This window comes from Bubalus bubalis, chromosome 3 (genome assembly GCF_019923935.1).
Source record: "Bubalus bubalis isolate 160015118507 breed Murrah chromosome 3, NDDB_SH_1, whole genome shotgun sequence".
Lineage (NCBI taxonomy): Eukaryota > Metazoa > Chordata > Mammalia > Artiodactyla > Bovidae > Bubalus > Bubalus bubalis.
Genome location: NC_059159.1, coordinates 6,141,000 through 6,155,376, shown reverse-complemented (window position 1 = coordinate 6,155,376; position 14,377 = coordinate 6,141,000). Strand labels below are relative to the sequence as shown.

General features: G+C 56.0%; 2 protein-coding genes and 1 long non-coding RNA gene across 6 annotated transcripts in view; 1 reads left to right on the top strand and 2 right to left on the bottom strand.

The window, feature by feature from the left end:
- The window catches only part of TTYH2 (tweety family member 2), a gene marked incomplete at its 3' end in the record, with an annotated part of 30,815 nt that extends 29,747 nt beyond the window's left edge, over positions 1–1,068 (bottom strand). Inside the window, 1 exon segment of the mRNA XM_045164734.1 lies at positions 930–1,068. Coding sequence (XP_045020669.1) covers positions 930–1,058 — 129 coding nt within the window.
- On the top strand, positions 121–4,073 carry LOC112583597. Of its 2 annotated transcripts, none has more exons than XR_003107645.3 (3): positions 121–262; positions 475–603; positions 3,113–4,073. It is a non-coding gene; the product is annotated as an uncharacterized LOC112583597 (long non-coding RNA). The 2 variants fall into 2 exon arrangements; XR_003107644.2 differs by lacking the exon at positions 3,113–4,073 and adding an exon at positions 961–1,100.
- A 2,758-nt stretch (positions 4,074–6,831) lies between these two features.
- On the bottom strand, positions 6,832–10,916 carry RPL38 (ribosomal protein L38). 3 transcript variants are annotated; one of them, XM_006042077.3, is made up of 5 exons: positions 10,782–10,916; positions 10,534–10,567; positions 10,324–10,384; positions 7,549–7,671; positions 6,832–6,906 (listed from the first exon to the last, which is right to left on the bottom strand). In XM_006042077.3, exons 1-5 carry the CDS (start codon positions 10,913–10,915, stop codon positions 6,881–6,883), a joined length of 378 nt encoding a protein of 125 aa, XP_006042139.2. In that variant the 5' UTR covers position 10,916; the 3' UTR covers positions 6,832–6,880. The 3 variants fall into 3 exon arrangements, with proteins under 3 accessions (XP_006042139.2, XP_006042141.1, XP_006042140.1); XM_006042079.3 differs by having other exon boundaries at positions 10,766–10,807; XM_006042078.3 differs by having other exon boundaries at positions 10,690–10,786.
- Positions 10,917–14,377: the final 3,461 nt, after the last annotated feature.

The window sequence follows — 14,377 nt, the reverse complement described above, 5'->3', positions numbered from 1 at the left end:
TTCCCAGCCGCGGAATCTCTGACCCGACAGAAAACTGACTCAGCCTGGCCTCGGGGGCTGAACTGGGCTGGGCCAGACCTGACCAGGCTGGGAGATTCTGCACTCGGTCTGGGCGGGGAAGCCTAGGGGAGCACCCCCTTCCCCCTAGGGGTGCAGAAACCGGGGAGGGAAGAGCCAGCAGAGCGGGACGAGGGCAGAGTTGCGGGGATGGGGTAAGAGGCTGGCCAAGCCGCCCAGACCCCAGAAATCCAGGGCTCAGAAGGTGTGTCTGTACAGAGGAGGGGTTGGGGGTGGGGGGGGGCACTTTCTTTCCCCCGCATATCCACGTGAGGCTGCGGGTCCACGCCCCTCTCCTCTGGGTCTGTCACCTTCCAGGAGGGGCCCAGGCGGAGGGGCTGGCAGGGGCTGGGGAGGAGGGCTGCCGCGGAGACGAACCCGGAGACTCCACTTAGTTTCTGCCCAAACTTCTCCCAGGTCGCACAGACCCGGAAAGCGAGAGCGCGTCTGGTTCCCCGCAGGAGGAGGGAAACCCCGGGGAGCGCCCCGCCGTCCCGCCCCCGCCCCCGCCCCCCGCAGCTGCCGCGCGAGAATCACCGGGTTCAGGTACCAATGCACCCTCAGCCCCGACCCCTGAGCGGCGCTGCCCTCTCCCTGGGCGCTCAGCCCCAGCCCCCGCCCCGCAGGAAGCGCCCTTCCCCCCGTGCCGTTGGCCGGCTTAACTCCCATCTTTCCAGTTGTCCAGGCCCGTGAGGATCCCAGACGGGAGGGCTGTGGGCTAAGGACCCGCGGGGGAAAGGGCGAAGCGGGAAGAGGCTGCGGGGAGAGTCTGGGGTGGGTGGGGTGTGGGGTCTGGAGGCGCGCGGAGCGCGGCGCGCTGGGAGGCGGGAAGGGGCGGTGCGGGGACTTGGGGCGCCGGGTCGCGGACTCACCTCCTGGTAACTCTCATCGCGGGGCCTGAAGGTGCTGTCCACCGGCTGCAAGCGCAGGCCGAGGTGCGGGACGCTGTGCAGCCACACCACCCACCAGGGCGCGATGTACTCCACGCGCGCCGCCGGCATGGCTCAGCCCGAGTGCGCCCGCCCGCCGGTCGGTCCGGGACGCGCGCCCGCCCCGCCTGGCCCCGCCCAGCCGAGGATAAGGCCCCGCCCCTCCCCGAGCGCGGGGCCCACCCCACCCCTTCCAGGGCGGCCCCTTGCCCCGGGCTCACCCTGGGGCCACCAGGGGTCACGCCCCAGAACCCGAAGCATTTCTTTGATCTGGAATTTGTCCTGGCCCAAGTCTGGGAGAAAGAGGTGGAAGAAGGGAAAACAGCCCCCAGAAGGCTCCTGAATCTGTCTCTTAACAACAGTCTCTGGGTCCCCGCTTGCTCCTTGAAAGAAAAGCTATGACCAAGCTAGACAGGATATTAAAAAGCAGAGACATTACTTTGCCAACAAAGGCCTGTCTAGTTAAAGCTACGGTTTTTCCAGTAGTCATGTATGGATGTGAGAGTTGGGACTATAAAGAAAGCTGAGCACCGAAGAATTGATGCTTTTGAACTGTGGTGTTGGAGAAGACTCTTGCGAGTCCCTTGGACTGCAAGGAGATCCAACCAGTCCACCCTAAAGATCAGTCCTGAATATTTATTGGAAGGGCTGATGCTGAAGCTGAAACTTCAATACTTTGGCCACCTGATGGGAAGAACTGACTCATTGGAAAAGACCCTGATGCTGGGAAAGATTGAAGGCAGGAGGAGAAGGGGATGACAGAGGATGAGATGGTTGGATGGCATCACCTACTCTATGGACATGAGTTTGAGCAAGCTCTGGCAGTTGGTGATGGACAGGGAGGTTTGGCATGCCGCAGTCCATGGGGTCGCAAAGAGTCGGACATGACTGAGCAACTGAACTGAACTGGGTCCCTAGGGTTTTGGTCACATCATCAAATCAAGTATATAGACTGTGTGAATGCACCGGCAGTCATGGCGTGAGAAAGGCGAGGTTGCCCGTTACTGGCGCTTTTAGAGGGTAGAGGTGGCGCTAGAGGTAAACCCGCCTGCCAATGCAGGAGGCACAGAGAAGTAGGTTCGATCCCTGGGTCGGGAAGATCCCCTGGAGAAGGAAATGGCACCCACTCCAGTATTTTTGCCTGGAAAATCCGATGGACAGAGGAGCCTGGCGGGCTACAGTCCATGGGGTCCCAAAGAATCGGCCAGGACTCTAGTGACTTAGCATGAACTGACAGATTGCGGACCGGACTGAAGGGACCCAGTCCCTGGGTCACTAGTTCTAAATTCACTCTCATCCGGGATTGAGCGTCCACTCTGTAAACATGGTCTTGCCCTGGGAGCGCCCAGGTCATCTGCCCAAACAACTAACGGGTCCCAGCTGAAAGAAGGAGCTAGTTGGAGGGCCCTGACCTCCCGGGGGAGAGACCCTGGAGCCTGGGGGAGGGGAGGGAGCCTGGGAGTGACAGGATGGGCTAGACTTCCCAGGGAGACACAAATTAACCAAGGGCCTACTAGGTGCCAGACGTTGTTCTGTCCGTGAACAAAAGCTGATGGAAAGTCTGGCTGGGTGGGGATTGTGGTTTAGCGGCAGGTGGTAGCGGTGCCCACAGAAGGACAGGTGCTAGCTCAGTGGTGCTCTGGAGGAAGGCAGAGCAGGGTCAGAGCATCAGGATGCCGGGGTGGGGCTGGGGGTGGGTGGGGGTGTGCAGTCCCAGGTCCAACAGAGCCTTGCAGGCAGAAATGGGCTGCGGTCCCAGGACCCAAACAGCGTTCTGTGATTGCAGGAGGCACGGGGCCAGAAGGAGAGGGTAAGTCTTGGGACAGCGTCCAAGGCTGGGTAAAGGGCCGTCTGAGGTCAGTGAAGTAGGGGAGTGAAGGGGTCCTGAGAAGATCAGGCTTGAGTTGCTGGCAGTCTGATCAGTGGTCGTGTGGGGTGGGGGTGAGGTGTGTGAGGTCTGGAGACCCCTAGGTTTCTGGCTTGGGGAACCAGGTGGATGAAGGTGAAACTCCATGGGTGACACGTGTTGACTGCTAGGGGAGTACAGAGTACACCCCCCTTCCCTTATTAGAGATCCGGGACTGGGAGCTGGAGCCCTTAGTAGTTGAGATTTCTCTCTCCTCCAGGAGGTCACAGTCCTGGTCAAGGTTCCCAGAACTGCAGCCATCCATCTTCGACGCTGGGGAGCACCGTTCCTGTCATTGGGATTTCCTTTCATTAATTCAACAAACTTTGAGCACCTTCTCTGCTCTAGGGAATACACTGATGAGCAAAACACACATTCCTGCCTGCATGGGGTCTGGTTTAAACGTGAAGGGAGGCAGCCTTTATCCCACACAGTGATTAATTACAAACCCCACCCCACCCCCAAGTGCCTCCCAGAGCCCAGCATTGGTTTGTAAAATGGGACTGAATCTGGGGTGCGAGGACATTTCCTGAAAAATGACAGGAGGTGAGAGCTGAAGGATGTGAAGGAGTTAACTCAGGGCGTCTTGGGAAGAAGGCTGGACTCTGAGCACAGGGACAGTACATGGTGAGATCAGGGCCCAAGGCCCGCACAGCACAGAGGGATCAGTGAGTCCAAACTCAACCAGGGGAGTGACAAGGAGATGCTGGAAAACTCCGGTGGCTGCTGCCAAGGACTGGGGTGCAAGAGGGAACTGGGGTGGGGGGCTGAGACTCTCTTGTCTGGTCTGCAGTGGTGACTCCACAGCGGCACAAAATACAGAGCACTGGGCACCAAGAAGGCCGGACTCACCGTAAATTGCATCTCAGCTAGCCTTGCTTTAGAGTGTTTTTAAAAGAGAGAGAGAAAGAAGCTGGCAAGGTGGGCCAGTACGGCCCCATGGACCCTGGCAAGGGATCTGGTCTTGAACCAGCCATGCTGGCCGCTGAGGAAGGCGGACACCTGGAGCGATTTTGGAGGGCTCTTGGCACTCAGCAGTGTGACCTCACAGGCCGGGACCTCCGGGGTAGGCACTGCCTGGTGCCACAGACACGGTCCCCCCCTCCCCGGGCTGCAGCTGCTGCTCCTGGCCTCCCTGACCCGGAAGTTAGGAGGATTTGCTGTTCCTGTAGAAGATTAGAGGCGCAACTGTGAACTCCAAGTGCCTAGGGGAGGGGGTGGGGGAGGGGCCTGCCTCCCTGTGAGTGGCAGGGAGTGAGCCCACCTGTCCTGAGCGGGGGCTCGGCCCAGAGCGGGGGCGGGCGGCGGAAGGGGGACCTGCACCCCACCCTTGGTGCTGACAGCAGAAGCTGGCCCTCAGGCCATCACCACAGCCTCGGGGTGCATCCTGAACACAAACCTGCTTGGCCAGTCTGCACCCAGCAGACCAGAGGCCTCCAGAGAAGCGGGGCAGCAGAAAGGAACCATGAGCCCACCTGGGGACTCGTTCCTGGGTTGACCAGCCCTCCTGCCCACCCCACTCTCCATTTACCTAGTGCGGCCAGAACCAGCTCACCCAAGCTGTGGGCTGACCTCAGCAAGGCAGTGGTGGGCCCTGGGCACCTGAGGGCTCCAGCGCACAGCGATGCCTCAGGCCAACGGACACAGAATCTCTGGAATCAGCCCTGGCCACCTTGGAGTGAATTTTTACAGAGGACCCCAAGTGGCTGGGAGGCAGAGGCCAGGGCTGAGACCCACAGCGTGAAAGGATGCCTTCTCTAGACAAATGCCGGCGGGGCTTGTATCCTAGGAGCTGGGGCTGGTCTCTGCACAATGCGCAGGGACAAAGGGAGCCCAAGTGGGAAACCCGCCCTCTTCCTGGGAAGCTGGGATGGTGAAAGGGCGGGCAAGACCCGGAGCCGCTGAAGGCGCCCCATCTGGGTCTGGTCACAACCAGAGCCCCGGAGGGCACTTCTCCCAGAAGAACACAAAACACACGCTTCACTACCTCACATGCTGCAGAATTCCTAGGAGAGAAACTGCCAGGCATCTCCGGCACTTGGCCCCTTAGATGTTATCAACGTAAACCGGGTTCAGATCGTCTCTGGCCTCCTGCCCTCACTTGCCAGACTCTGGCGCCACCTTGTGGCCTGCCCGGAGCACCGCGCCAAGAAAGGCCCTCAGTTTTATTCTTAGCTCCGGACTCTAAAACCACGGAGAAGGGGTTCTTGCCATAAACTGACGGGAACTGGGGCGGAGTGCTGGGGAAAGCAGGCTGGCAACCACCACTCGGCAGCCCGAGATGGCGCCTGTGGCGGGAATACCTCCTTGCCAACGGCTGAGGCTCCACAGGACCCATGAGGGCACCTGCAGAATCTTACCAGGCTCAGTGTTTTCTCTGCTTAAAACGTGTGCCTGAAGCACGTGGCCCTCCTCCTCTGCGGGGAGAGGATGAGGGTCCTCTCACTGAGGCAGGAGCGGGTGTGGAGGCGAACTGTGCGGCCAACTGACAGACGCCCGCCAACCACAGGGGACCCACAGCCCCTGCTGAAGGCGATCCTGCCTCCGAGGCCCACCTGTGCTTGCCTGTTCCCCTGGCGACTCTGACACCAAGATGCGCAGACAGATGCGTGCGGAGCCCTCCCAGGGACTGGGAACCGTGCAGGTGAGGTGAGGCAGTGACAGAACTCAAAAATAAACCTTTGAAACGTAATCAACGTTTGACAAGGACGGGACCACCATCAGCAGGCTACGGTCCATATGGTCGCAGAGCTGGACACAACTGAAGCAACTTGCCACGCATGGAAAAAGCACGTGAAAAATCAAGACCAGCAAGCCAGCAGGGAGTGGAGCCAGGCCTGGCTGGGGCCTCAGCTGTCACGATTTGGACCTTCACATGCCTGAGCCGGCAGGCATGTTCCACCCTCACAACCACCACTCCACTGCCTGGGGTCCGGGGTCCCATTTCTGGCTCCTCCCTTCAAGCGTCTTCTGGATTTCACATCGGTCTTTTGGCTCCCAGGGCTTCTGTCGCTGGGCTGACACCCGCTCACCTCCATGCTTAGCTCCTTCTTGGAAACTCTCATCTAAACTGTCCTTCCAGCTGCGTTCATCTGCTGAACAGCTGGCACCACTCCTGAGCTCTACTTAGTAAACACACAGGAATGACTTTCCTTTTCTGTGCCTGAGAACCCAGGTCTGGAGAAAAAAAAAAAATTCCACACACCCACCTGTGCATGTGGTTGGTGGGTGTCTGCCAGTTGGCCGGGCAGTTCGCCTCCACACCCCCTCCTGCCTCAGTGAGAGGACCCCCCATCCTTTCCCCAGAGAGGAGGGGGGCCACGTGCTACAAGCACACATTTTAAGCAGAAAACAGAGTCTGATACTATTCCACAGGTGCCCGGCACAGGTCCTGCGGGACGCCTCAGCCTCCAGCCCTTGGCACAGAGGCATCCCCGCCACAGCCCGGTCTTGGGCTGCCGAGTGGTGGTCGCCAGCCTGCTCTCCCAGCACTCTGCCTCGGTTCCCACCAGTCTAAGGGAAGGGCCCCTCTCCAGTGGCGCCACATTTCAACACGGCAGAAACAAAAGCCGCCCGCACCCCGAGGGTTCTGAGGAAAAGCCGGCTTCATTTACTGCCACTTCTGAGAAGGCTGATCAACTCCTCCTCTGAATTATCATTTTCATCACCGGGGAGCTTATTTTACCTTAGTGACTTTTAAATCTCAGGAGTGGAGACTGGCTTTATTTCCATTAGTATCTGACTTCTTTAACTGCCTATTTCTCCTTACTTTCAAAATTAAGACTTAAAAAAACAGATGGCTTAACTGACCCCTGGGAGGGATGACAGCCCAAGATTGGGGAGGTAAGGAGGTAGCAGCCATGGACCCCTGCGCTATCCCCGCCAGAAGCCATCAGCAAGTTAGCGCCCACCCACCCCTGTTCTCAAAGACAAAGGCCATTTTGAGAATTTTAAAAATTTTAATACAGTTCAAAGCAGCATGCGTGGTTCATTTCAGCTCCTTCACCGCCAAACCTAGAGGCAAAGACACACAAACATGAGCCAATCAAACGACTCATCTGAGTTACTGCTGCCTGTCTGGATCTGGCACTTGGACTAAAGAGGGCTCACAGAGCTCAGAAATTAAGCCCACCAGGAAGGTCTGCGTCAAACATTAAGCCAGTGTTTGATAATAAAAATGCAGTTAACTCTCACACAGGAAGCGGTGCTGGCTGACCTGTACTCTGAAGACGTGGCCTGTGGAACCCTGGCTGGGCTCTGAGCTCCCAGCTGCTCTGCTGAGCCTTCCACCACCAGGATGGCCCCTCTGTTTAATCCACCCGCATCGTCTGCTGTATTCAGTAAGTTTCTCAACCAGTGAGAAGGGGGGCCATCAATCCCAGCACCTCCCTACCCTGCAGGGCCATGGTGAGGATGAAATGAGTGGCCCAGGGAGTGAGTGCCAGCTGGCATGATGCTGTATTAGAAAGGCATGGCTCCCTCTGGGTCTGACTTCCGAGAACCGCCCACGTGACACCACCGGCAGGAGCAGACAGTTAGACAAAGCACAGAAGGGACTCTCCTAATTCTGGAGAGAAGTCGGGAAACAAGCCCACTGACATGGGTCCCCCGGCCGCGGGCCGTCCGCACCTTCCCCCATGGCTTCCAGCTACTCACCGGGGGGCAGGGACTGCTTCAGCTTCTCTGCCTTCTCTTTGTCTGTGATGACCAAGGTGTAAAGGTATCTGCTGCATCGAACTTTAAACTTCACATTATCCTTATTTTTCTTGATCTTGACGGCTACCAGAGAGACCAGAGCAGTAATAAGACTGTGTCACAGGAGAGAGACATCGCACAGTCTACCTGCTTCTGCACAAAGCGGCACCCGTGACCGCTGTGCTCACCTCCCTCATGGTCCCTCTGATCAAAGAGAAAATAAGATCCCCCAACCCCGCTCTGACCTCACTGTCAGAAATCTACATTTCCCTTGTATCAATACTCTAGAACCTGAGTTAATGTCTGTATTTGTAACACAAGTAGCATCTGGCACAGTGATACACTCCAGACCATCCAGTATCCACCTTATATGTCTTTAAAATTCTCTATCAGGACCACAGCTTGGACAATAAAGAGCCCCAAGTGTGCCCCAAACTCAACAGCGTGCGGTTTGAAATTTAGCTAACAATCTGATTATGTACAAGCGTCAATGCATTTCTATGAGGCCAGGAGCTACTCCGCAGGCGGGAAGACAGCCCCTTCCAGGTGATTCATGTCTGGCACCCGTCAAATTGCTCGTTCTGACTCCCATGGCGCAGGCTAACCCAGCCACATGACACCAACTCCATCTCTGCCAGTAATGGCTGAAGGGGTAGGGCATGTCACAGGAAGCAAAACTGTGCCCGAGCCTGCCCAAGGCACCCGCTGCCTCGGCTCACACTCTAATAAATCAGAGCTGTGGATGTTTATTCAAACCAACCTATTCTGCTATCTTAACACTCCTCTCAAAGCTGGATATACTGCTGTCCCTAGCAGCTGCCATACGCCTATAAACTGAACCCTCACAAGCTCAGACTAAGCAACTCTTAAAAAATGTTTACTCAACAACGTATGATTCAGTAATTCTATTTACAGGAATATACTCAAAAGAACTGAAAACAAGGACAAGAGAGATTTTACATCAAAACTCACAGCAACATTATTCACAAGAGCCAAAGGCAGAAGCCACCCAAATGTCCAGGTTACGCTAAATGAACTAAGGTGGTCATGAAAGGACGAGTACTGCACGATCTCACTCACGTGAGGTACTGAGAGTGGTCAGGGCGGAAGCGACAGCAGTAGAGACGCAAGGACGGTGGTCGCCAGGGGCTGCAGGGAGAGTCACAGGCCAGCGCTGGCCCGGCCTGTGAGGAGCCAGGCTGCCCGGGAGGAGGTGGGCGACGGGTGGGACCCATCTCCCCAAGCCCGTGGAAAAACTGGTCCCTGGTGTAAAATGGCTGGGGGCTCTTGGTTAATGGGTTACAGGGTTTTAGTTTTGCAAGATGAGAATTTCTCACAAAGCATGGCTGCCCTACAATGTGAATACAAACCCAGAATGTGCACTGCACACCCCAATGGTGAACTTTATGTTGTTTATCTTACAATTACAGAGATGAAGACAACTTTAAGTTTATCCAAAAAAGACTTCCTGGGCACCCTATCATATCCAGGGGAACCTGACCCCTGCTCTCACAGGTCACACTTTAACAGCAATGCAAAGCAGTCTGATGGATCTGGTGTCATCTCTTCACTGTGCTAAAATTCTCTACTGGGTCATCTGGTCTGATCCTGCCACCAATCCTGTGAGACAGGAATGACCACCCCCCTTCTACAGAGGAAATGGTGGGGTCAGAGAGTTACCCACTTGGAGAGCTGGCCTTTGAACCCAGTAAGTGACCGCAAATTCCCTGGTCTGGACTAAAGCTGACCTGATAAAGTTTCTCTTTGCACATGACTGGAAATAAAAAAATACAAGCACGTGGTCACCTGCAGCTCCCACAGTACCTGTTACAGGTAACGGGGACACAACTACGATTCTCCTCGTCCTCCAAGTCCCCAAGAGGCTCTGCAGTGAGCCACCGCTTCACCCCACCACTGAGACAGGGCATCAGAGACCTCAGGGCTGTAGCCCACCTGATCCCGTGCAGCCAAGAGCACTCTGCTTGCACAAGTTACCCAGTTTTCCCTTTAGGATGCATCTGGGAGGGGAGGGGAACTGCAAGCAGCAGCCCAAAAGAGATGTGCTGACCACGAGCTCCCCAAACCCGCTCCAAAGAGACGAGAGAACTCCCTCTCACAGTCAGGGTAGAGAGAGAACACACGGGCAGCTGGGGCTGGCACATGTCAATCAAAGCCTTGCTGCTTTGTGTGTCTCCTATCAGTGATCCTTCCCCTTCGCTTATAAACCTGGACACCAATACACGGAGAAGAAAAATGATGTAGTTCATTGTGACAGAGCTTGTCCTCGGCCCAGAACCCAACACGCGCACTGACTCCGAGTTTGTGAAACCTGAGTTTCCCGACGTCCCCCCAGCAGGAACCTCCACTGTCCCCCGGAGTTTGCGCCAACTCCTGTCTACTAGGTCGGTGATGCTACCTAACCCTCTCATCCTCTGCCGTCGCCTGCTTTTGCCTTCAGTCTTTCCCAGAACCGGGGTCTTTTCCAACGAGTCAGCTCTTCACATCCGTTCACAGTACCCAACACACACCAGGAAGCAAAAAAACCCCTGGGGACCCTCCTTAAGGAAGGAAGAGAACACACCCCGGACCAAGCGCCTTGTCTTATGGGAGACAGGCTGAAACCCCCGAACCCCGACAGCAGACGAGGGCAGAAGCGGCCGCCCGGCGCCCGCCCGCCGTTCCGGGGGGCGTCCCGGAGCCCGCGATCGCCGCCTCCCGTCCAGGGCGCCCACTTACACTTGGCATCCTTGCGGCGGGCTGTGAGCAGAAAGTCCTTGATTTCCTCAATTTTGCGAGGCTGCAACAGAGAGCGAAGGCAATCAGCCGCTGAGACGCATCTGCTGGGGTGCCCAACCCCGGGAGCCCCTTTGGGGCCCCTGAAGACCCTCGCAGAGGCCGTCCTGCCTGCGTCCCCCGGGGGGAGCCCCAAGTGGGGGTCGTACTCACCATAGCGACAAGGCGCGGGGCGCGCGGCCGGAACCTGCAGGGAAGACAAGCGTTGGCGGCGTCAACCGGGGCGCAGGCACTGGCGGCGGCCCTGCCTCCCCGCCCCGTGCCCCCGAAATGCCGGCCCAATCGCACCCCACCCTCCCCCCGCAACACCTTCAACCCAGGACTGGGGTCCTCAGATAGCACCCGGCGAGGATGACCACAGATTACTACCCCATTCCCCACGTACGGTACTAGAGACTCACGTCAAGAAGCGAGAAGCGAAGAAAGCGGAAGAGGAAGAGACTTCCGCTTCCGGGCACTTAAACCGTGCCCCAGAGGAAGCTGGGTACGGTGTCTGCAGAGGGTCAAGAACGCCACACAGGCGTTTGCCCTTCATATGGCTGCCTCTCTGCCCTCTTCTGGCCTAGATTATCAGTGCAGCTTCCTGAACTCAGCGGGCCGCCTCCCTGCCCCCACTCTTGACCGCCTCTATTCCTCCGTCCAAATCCCTCCTTGCTTTTGTTAGGTTTTATTTCAGACCCAGTTTGAAGACCTGTGTTAGGACTTATCAACTACTTTCATTAGGCCTCTGTGTTAAATGGCAACCCACTCCAGTGTTCTTACCTGGAGGATCCCAGGGACGGGGGAGCCTGGTGGGCTGCCGTCTACGGGGTCGCACAGAGTCGGGCACGACTGAAGCGACTTAGCAGCAGCAGCAGCAGTTGGGCATCTAGGCAGAGATGTTTTTCATTTAAATGAAGGGTTGTTGTTCTCCTGTCATGTCCTACTCTTTGCAACCCCATGAACATGCACACCAGGCTCCGCTGTCCTCGACTATCTCCCAGCTGCTGCTGCTGCTGCTAAGTCGCTTCAGTCGTGTCCGACTCTGTGCGACCCCATAGACGGCAGCCCACCAGGCTCCCCCGTCCCTGGGATTCTCCAGGCAAGAACACTGGAATGGGTTGCCATTTCCTTCTCCAATGCAGGAAAGTGAAAGTGAAGTCGTTCAGTCGTGCCTGACTTTCAGCGACCCCATGGACTGCAGCCTACCAGGCTCCTCCGTCCATGGAGTTTTCCAGGCAAGAGTACTGGAGTGGGGTGCCATTGCCTTCTCCAGAGTTTGCGCAAATTCATGTCTATTAAGTCGGTGATGCTATCTAACCATCTCATCCTCTGCTGCCTCCTCCTTTTGCCTTCAATCTGACCCAGCATCAGGGTCTTTTCCAGTGACTCAGCTCTTCACATCAGGTGGCCAAAGTATTGGAGCTTCAGCTTCAGCATCACCTTCCAATGAATAATCAGGTTGAAGGGACTGTATATTTTAGAAACTCTTTCTAGGAAAGTGAAGTCACTCAGTTGTGTCTGACTCTTTGCGACCCCATGGACTGTAGCCTGCCAGGCTCCTTCTGTCCATGGAATTTCCCAGGCAAGAATACTAGAGTGGATTGCCATTTCCTTCTCCAGGGGATCTTCCTGACCTAGGGATTGAACTCACAGCTCCTGCATTGGCAGGCCGATTCTTTACCACTGAACCGCCTCGAAGTCCATTTAAGAACTGGTACCATTGGGAATTCCCTGGTGGTCCAGTGGTTAAGACTGCACTTCCACTGCAGGGGATGTGGGTTAGACCCCCCTGGTCAAGGAACTAAGATCCCACTTGCTGGTGGAGCAGCAATAAATGAATAATTGGAACTACAAAAGCAAGTTAAAACCTGGAATAGCTGACCTCTGTGGAATACTCCTTGGGCAGCCCCTGCCTTAAGCACTTCACCCACAGGGCCTCTGTGACCCTCGGGTGTGCTGGGGAGGGGTGGCCTGGTCATTTACCCCAGTCTTACCCAGGGGAGAATGAAGGCTTGTCAGTTGCTGGGAGAGGTGACATCAAGACTCGAACACATGCTCCCAGACTCCTGACCGCTTCCTCCGGAGGCTGTGTGTGCATCTGCAAAACGCTGGCAGCTCTGGGAAGGCAGCATTCTCTCTGCCCCTTTGCTCCCTCACAGCCTCCATCCCATCCTTGGCAGTTTATTTTCTCGGCACAAATTTACCCTCAGCTCTTAGAGAACTGGCAGGCTCCGGGAAGCCTGAGGTTATCGATTTTATTTTTATCCTCCACTTTAATTTTATTTTTAACCTCCTTACAAATGTCTACATTTTATTATATTTGTTTCTCCCCTCCCTTTTAATAACTGCACATCAGAATGTAATTGCCCTGTGGGCCTTATTACAGAGCAGCCCACCTGAAGAGAAGGAGTCCTTTACCATGAACCTCACTTTGAACTCACCTCCCTCCCTCCTCGCTTTCCTCCCATTAGACGAGCCCAGGTTGAGCATCTTCCTAGAGATGCTGGAGATACAAGGAAAGATAAACCTGCAGTCCTTGCCCCTGGGAGATCGTGAGATCCTCTAATTGTGCTGGAGAGCCTTTTAAAAGAAGCCAGACTGTATTTCTGTGACTACAGATGCATCTGGGTGTTAACCACGCGAAAGGCTAATTGGTAGGGGCTTAATTTGAGATTATCTGAAGGTCAGGATGCCTCAGCTCTGAACTGAGAAGGTGAAACTGTTAGTTGCTCAGTGTCGTGTCCGCCTCTGTTCGACCCCATGGACTGTAGCTCGCCAGGCTCCTCTGTTCATGGGATTCTCCAGCAAGAATACTGGAGTGGGTTGCCATTTCCTCCTCCAGGGGACCTTCCTGACCTAGGGATCCAACCCAGGTCTCCCTCATTGCAGGCAGATTCTTTTCTGTCTGAGCCACCAGGGACCCGAGAAAGACACTCTCAGATCCACCAGGCTGACCTGACAGCCCCCTCCGTCTCGCACTGCTGCCTTTCTGGGCCTTTCTCCCCTACTACTCGGGCAGAAGCACCAGCCTCTTCAGCCCAGCCAGCGGGTTTCCCACGCGCACTTCCCAAGTCCAGGCGTCTGCCTGGGTCCTTCCCTCTGATACTAAGTCCTGCTCATCCTCAGCGCTCAGCTCTCCCCCTCCTCCGGGCAGGACCCTGCATCTCTGCCTCCTGTCACCCGTCACTCATGTGGTAGTTACTCCCACGTGCCTCTGCATAGACTGTGTGGCAGTGTTAAACTTTTCATACATCTGCACCAATTTTCAAAAATTTTTAATAAAGGCGAGAATGAGGTTCTGCGTGCTGCCAATAACTCTCCAAAGGCAGTGCTCATAAAGCTACAGAGTCGCTCAGAGCTGCCATGGATGATCCTTAAGACGGATGCAGCATCCATCTAGATCACTCACTATATGAAGGGTGGGTGGATTGATGGGGGTGGTTGGATGAATGAATGATGGGATGGCGAGAGGGATGGAGAGCTAGGGAAGGGGAAAAGGGAGGACAGAAGGGAGCATCAATGTGGACAAAGCAAAGCCCAGCACATAGTAGGTCCAAGGAATATTTGTTGGATGAATGCCTGGTGCTGCTCCCCTCCACAGGACCTGCAGGACAGGCACGGGGGCAGGGAGAGGGTCTGAACCCCCCTACCCCACCCTCACACTTTTTAAATAATAAATATCGCAGTGAAACTGCGCAATTCAGATTGGGACTTGAGCCCATGGTCTTTTTAAAATTAAATGTAACTAATTCTATTTTTGGCTGCACTGGGTCTTCGTTGCTGCTTGGGCTTTTCTCTAGCTGCGGTGAGCAGGGCTGTCCTCTAGCTGCGATGCTCAGGCTGCTCACTGGGCGGCGTCTCTGCCGCGGAGCACAAGGTCTAGGGCGTGGGCTCAGTAGTTGTGGCCCTCGGACTTGGTTGCCCAGCGGCACGTGGGATCTTCCCGGACCCATGTCCCGTGCACTGGCAGGCAGGTTCCTAACCGCTGGACCACCAGGGAAGTCCCTGAACCTCC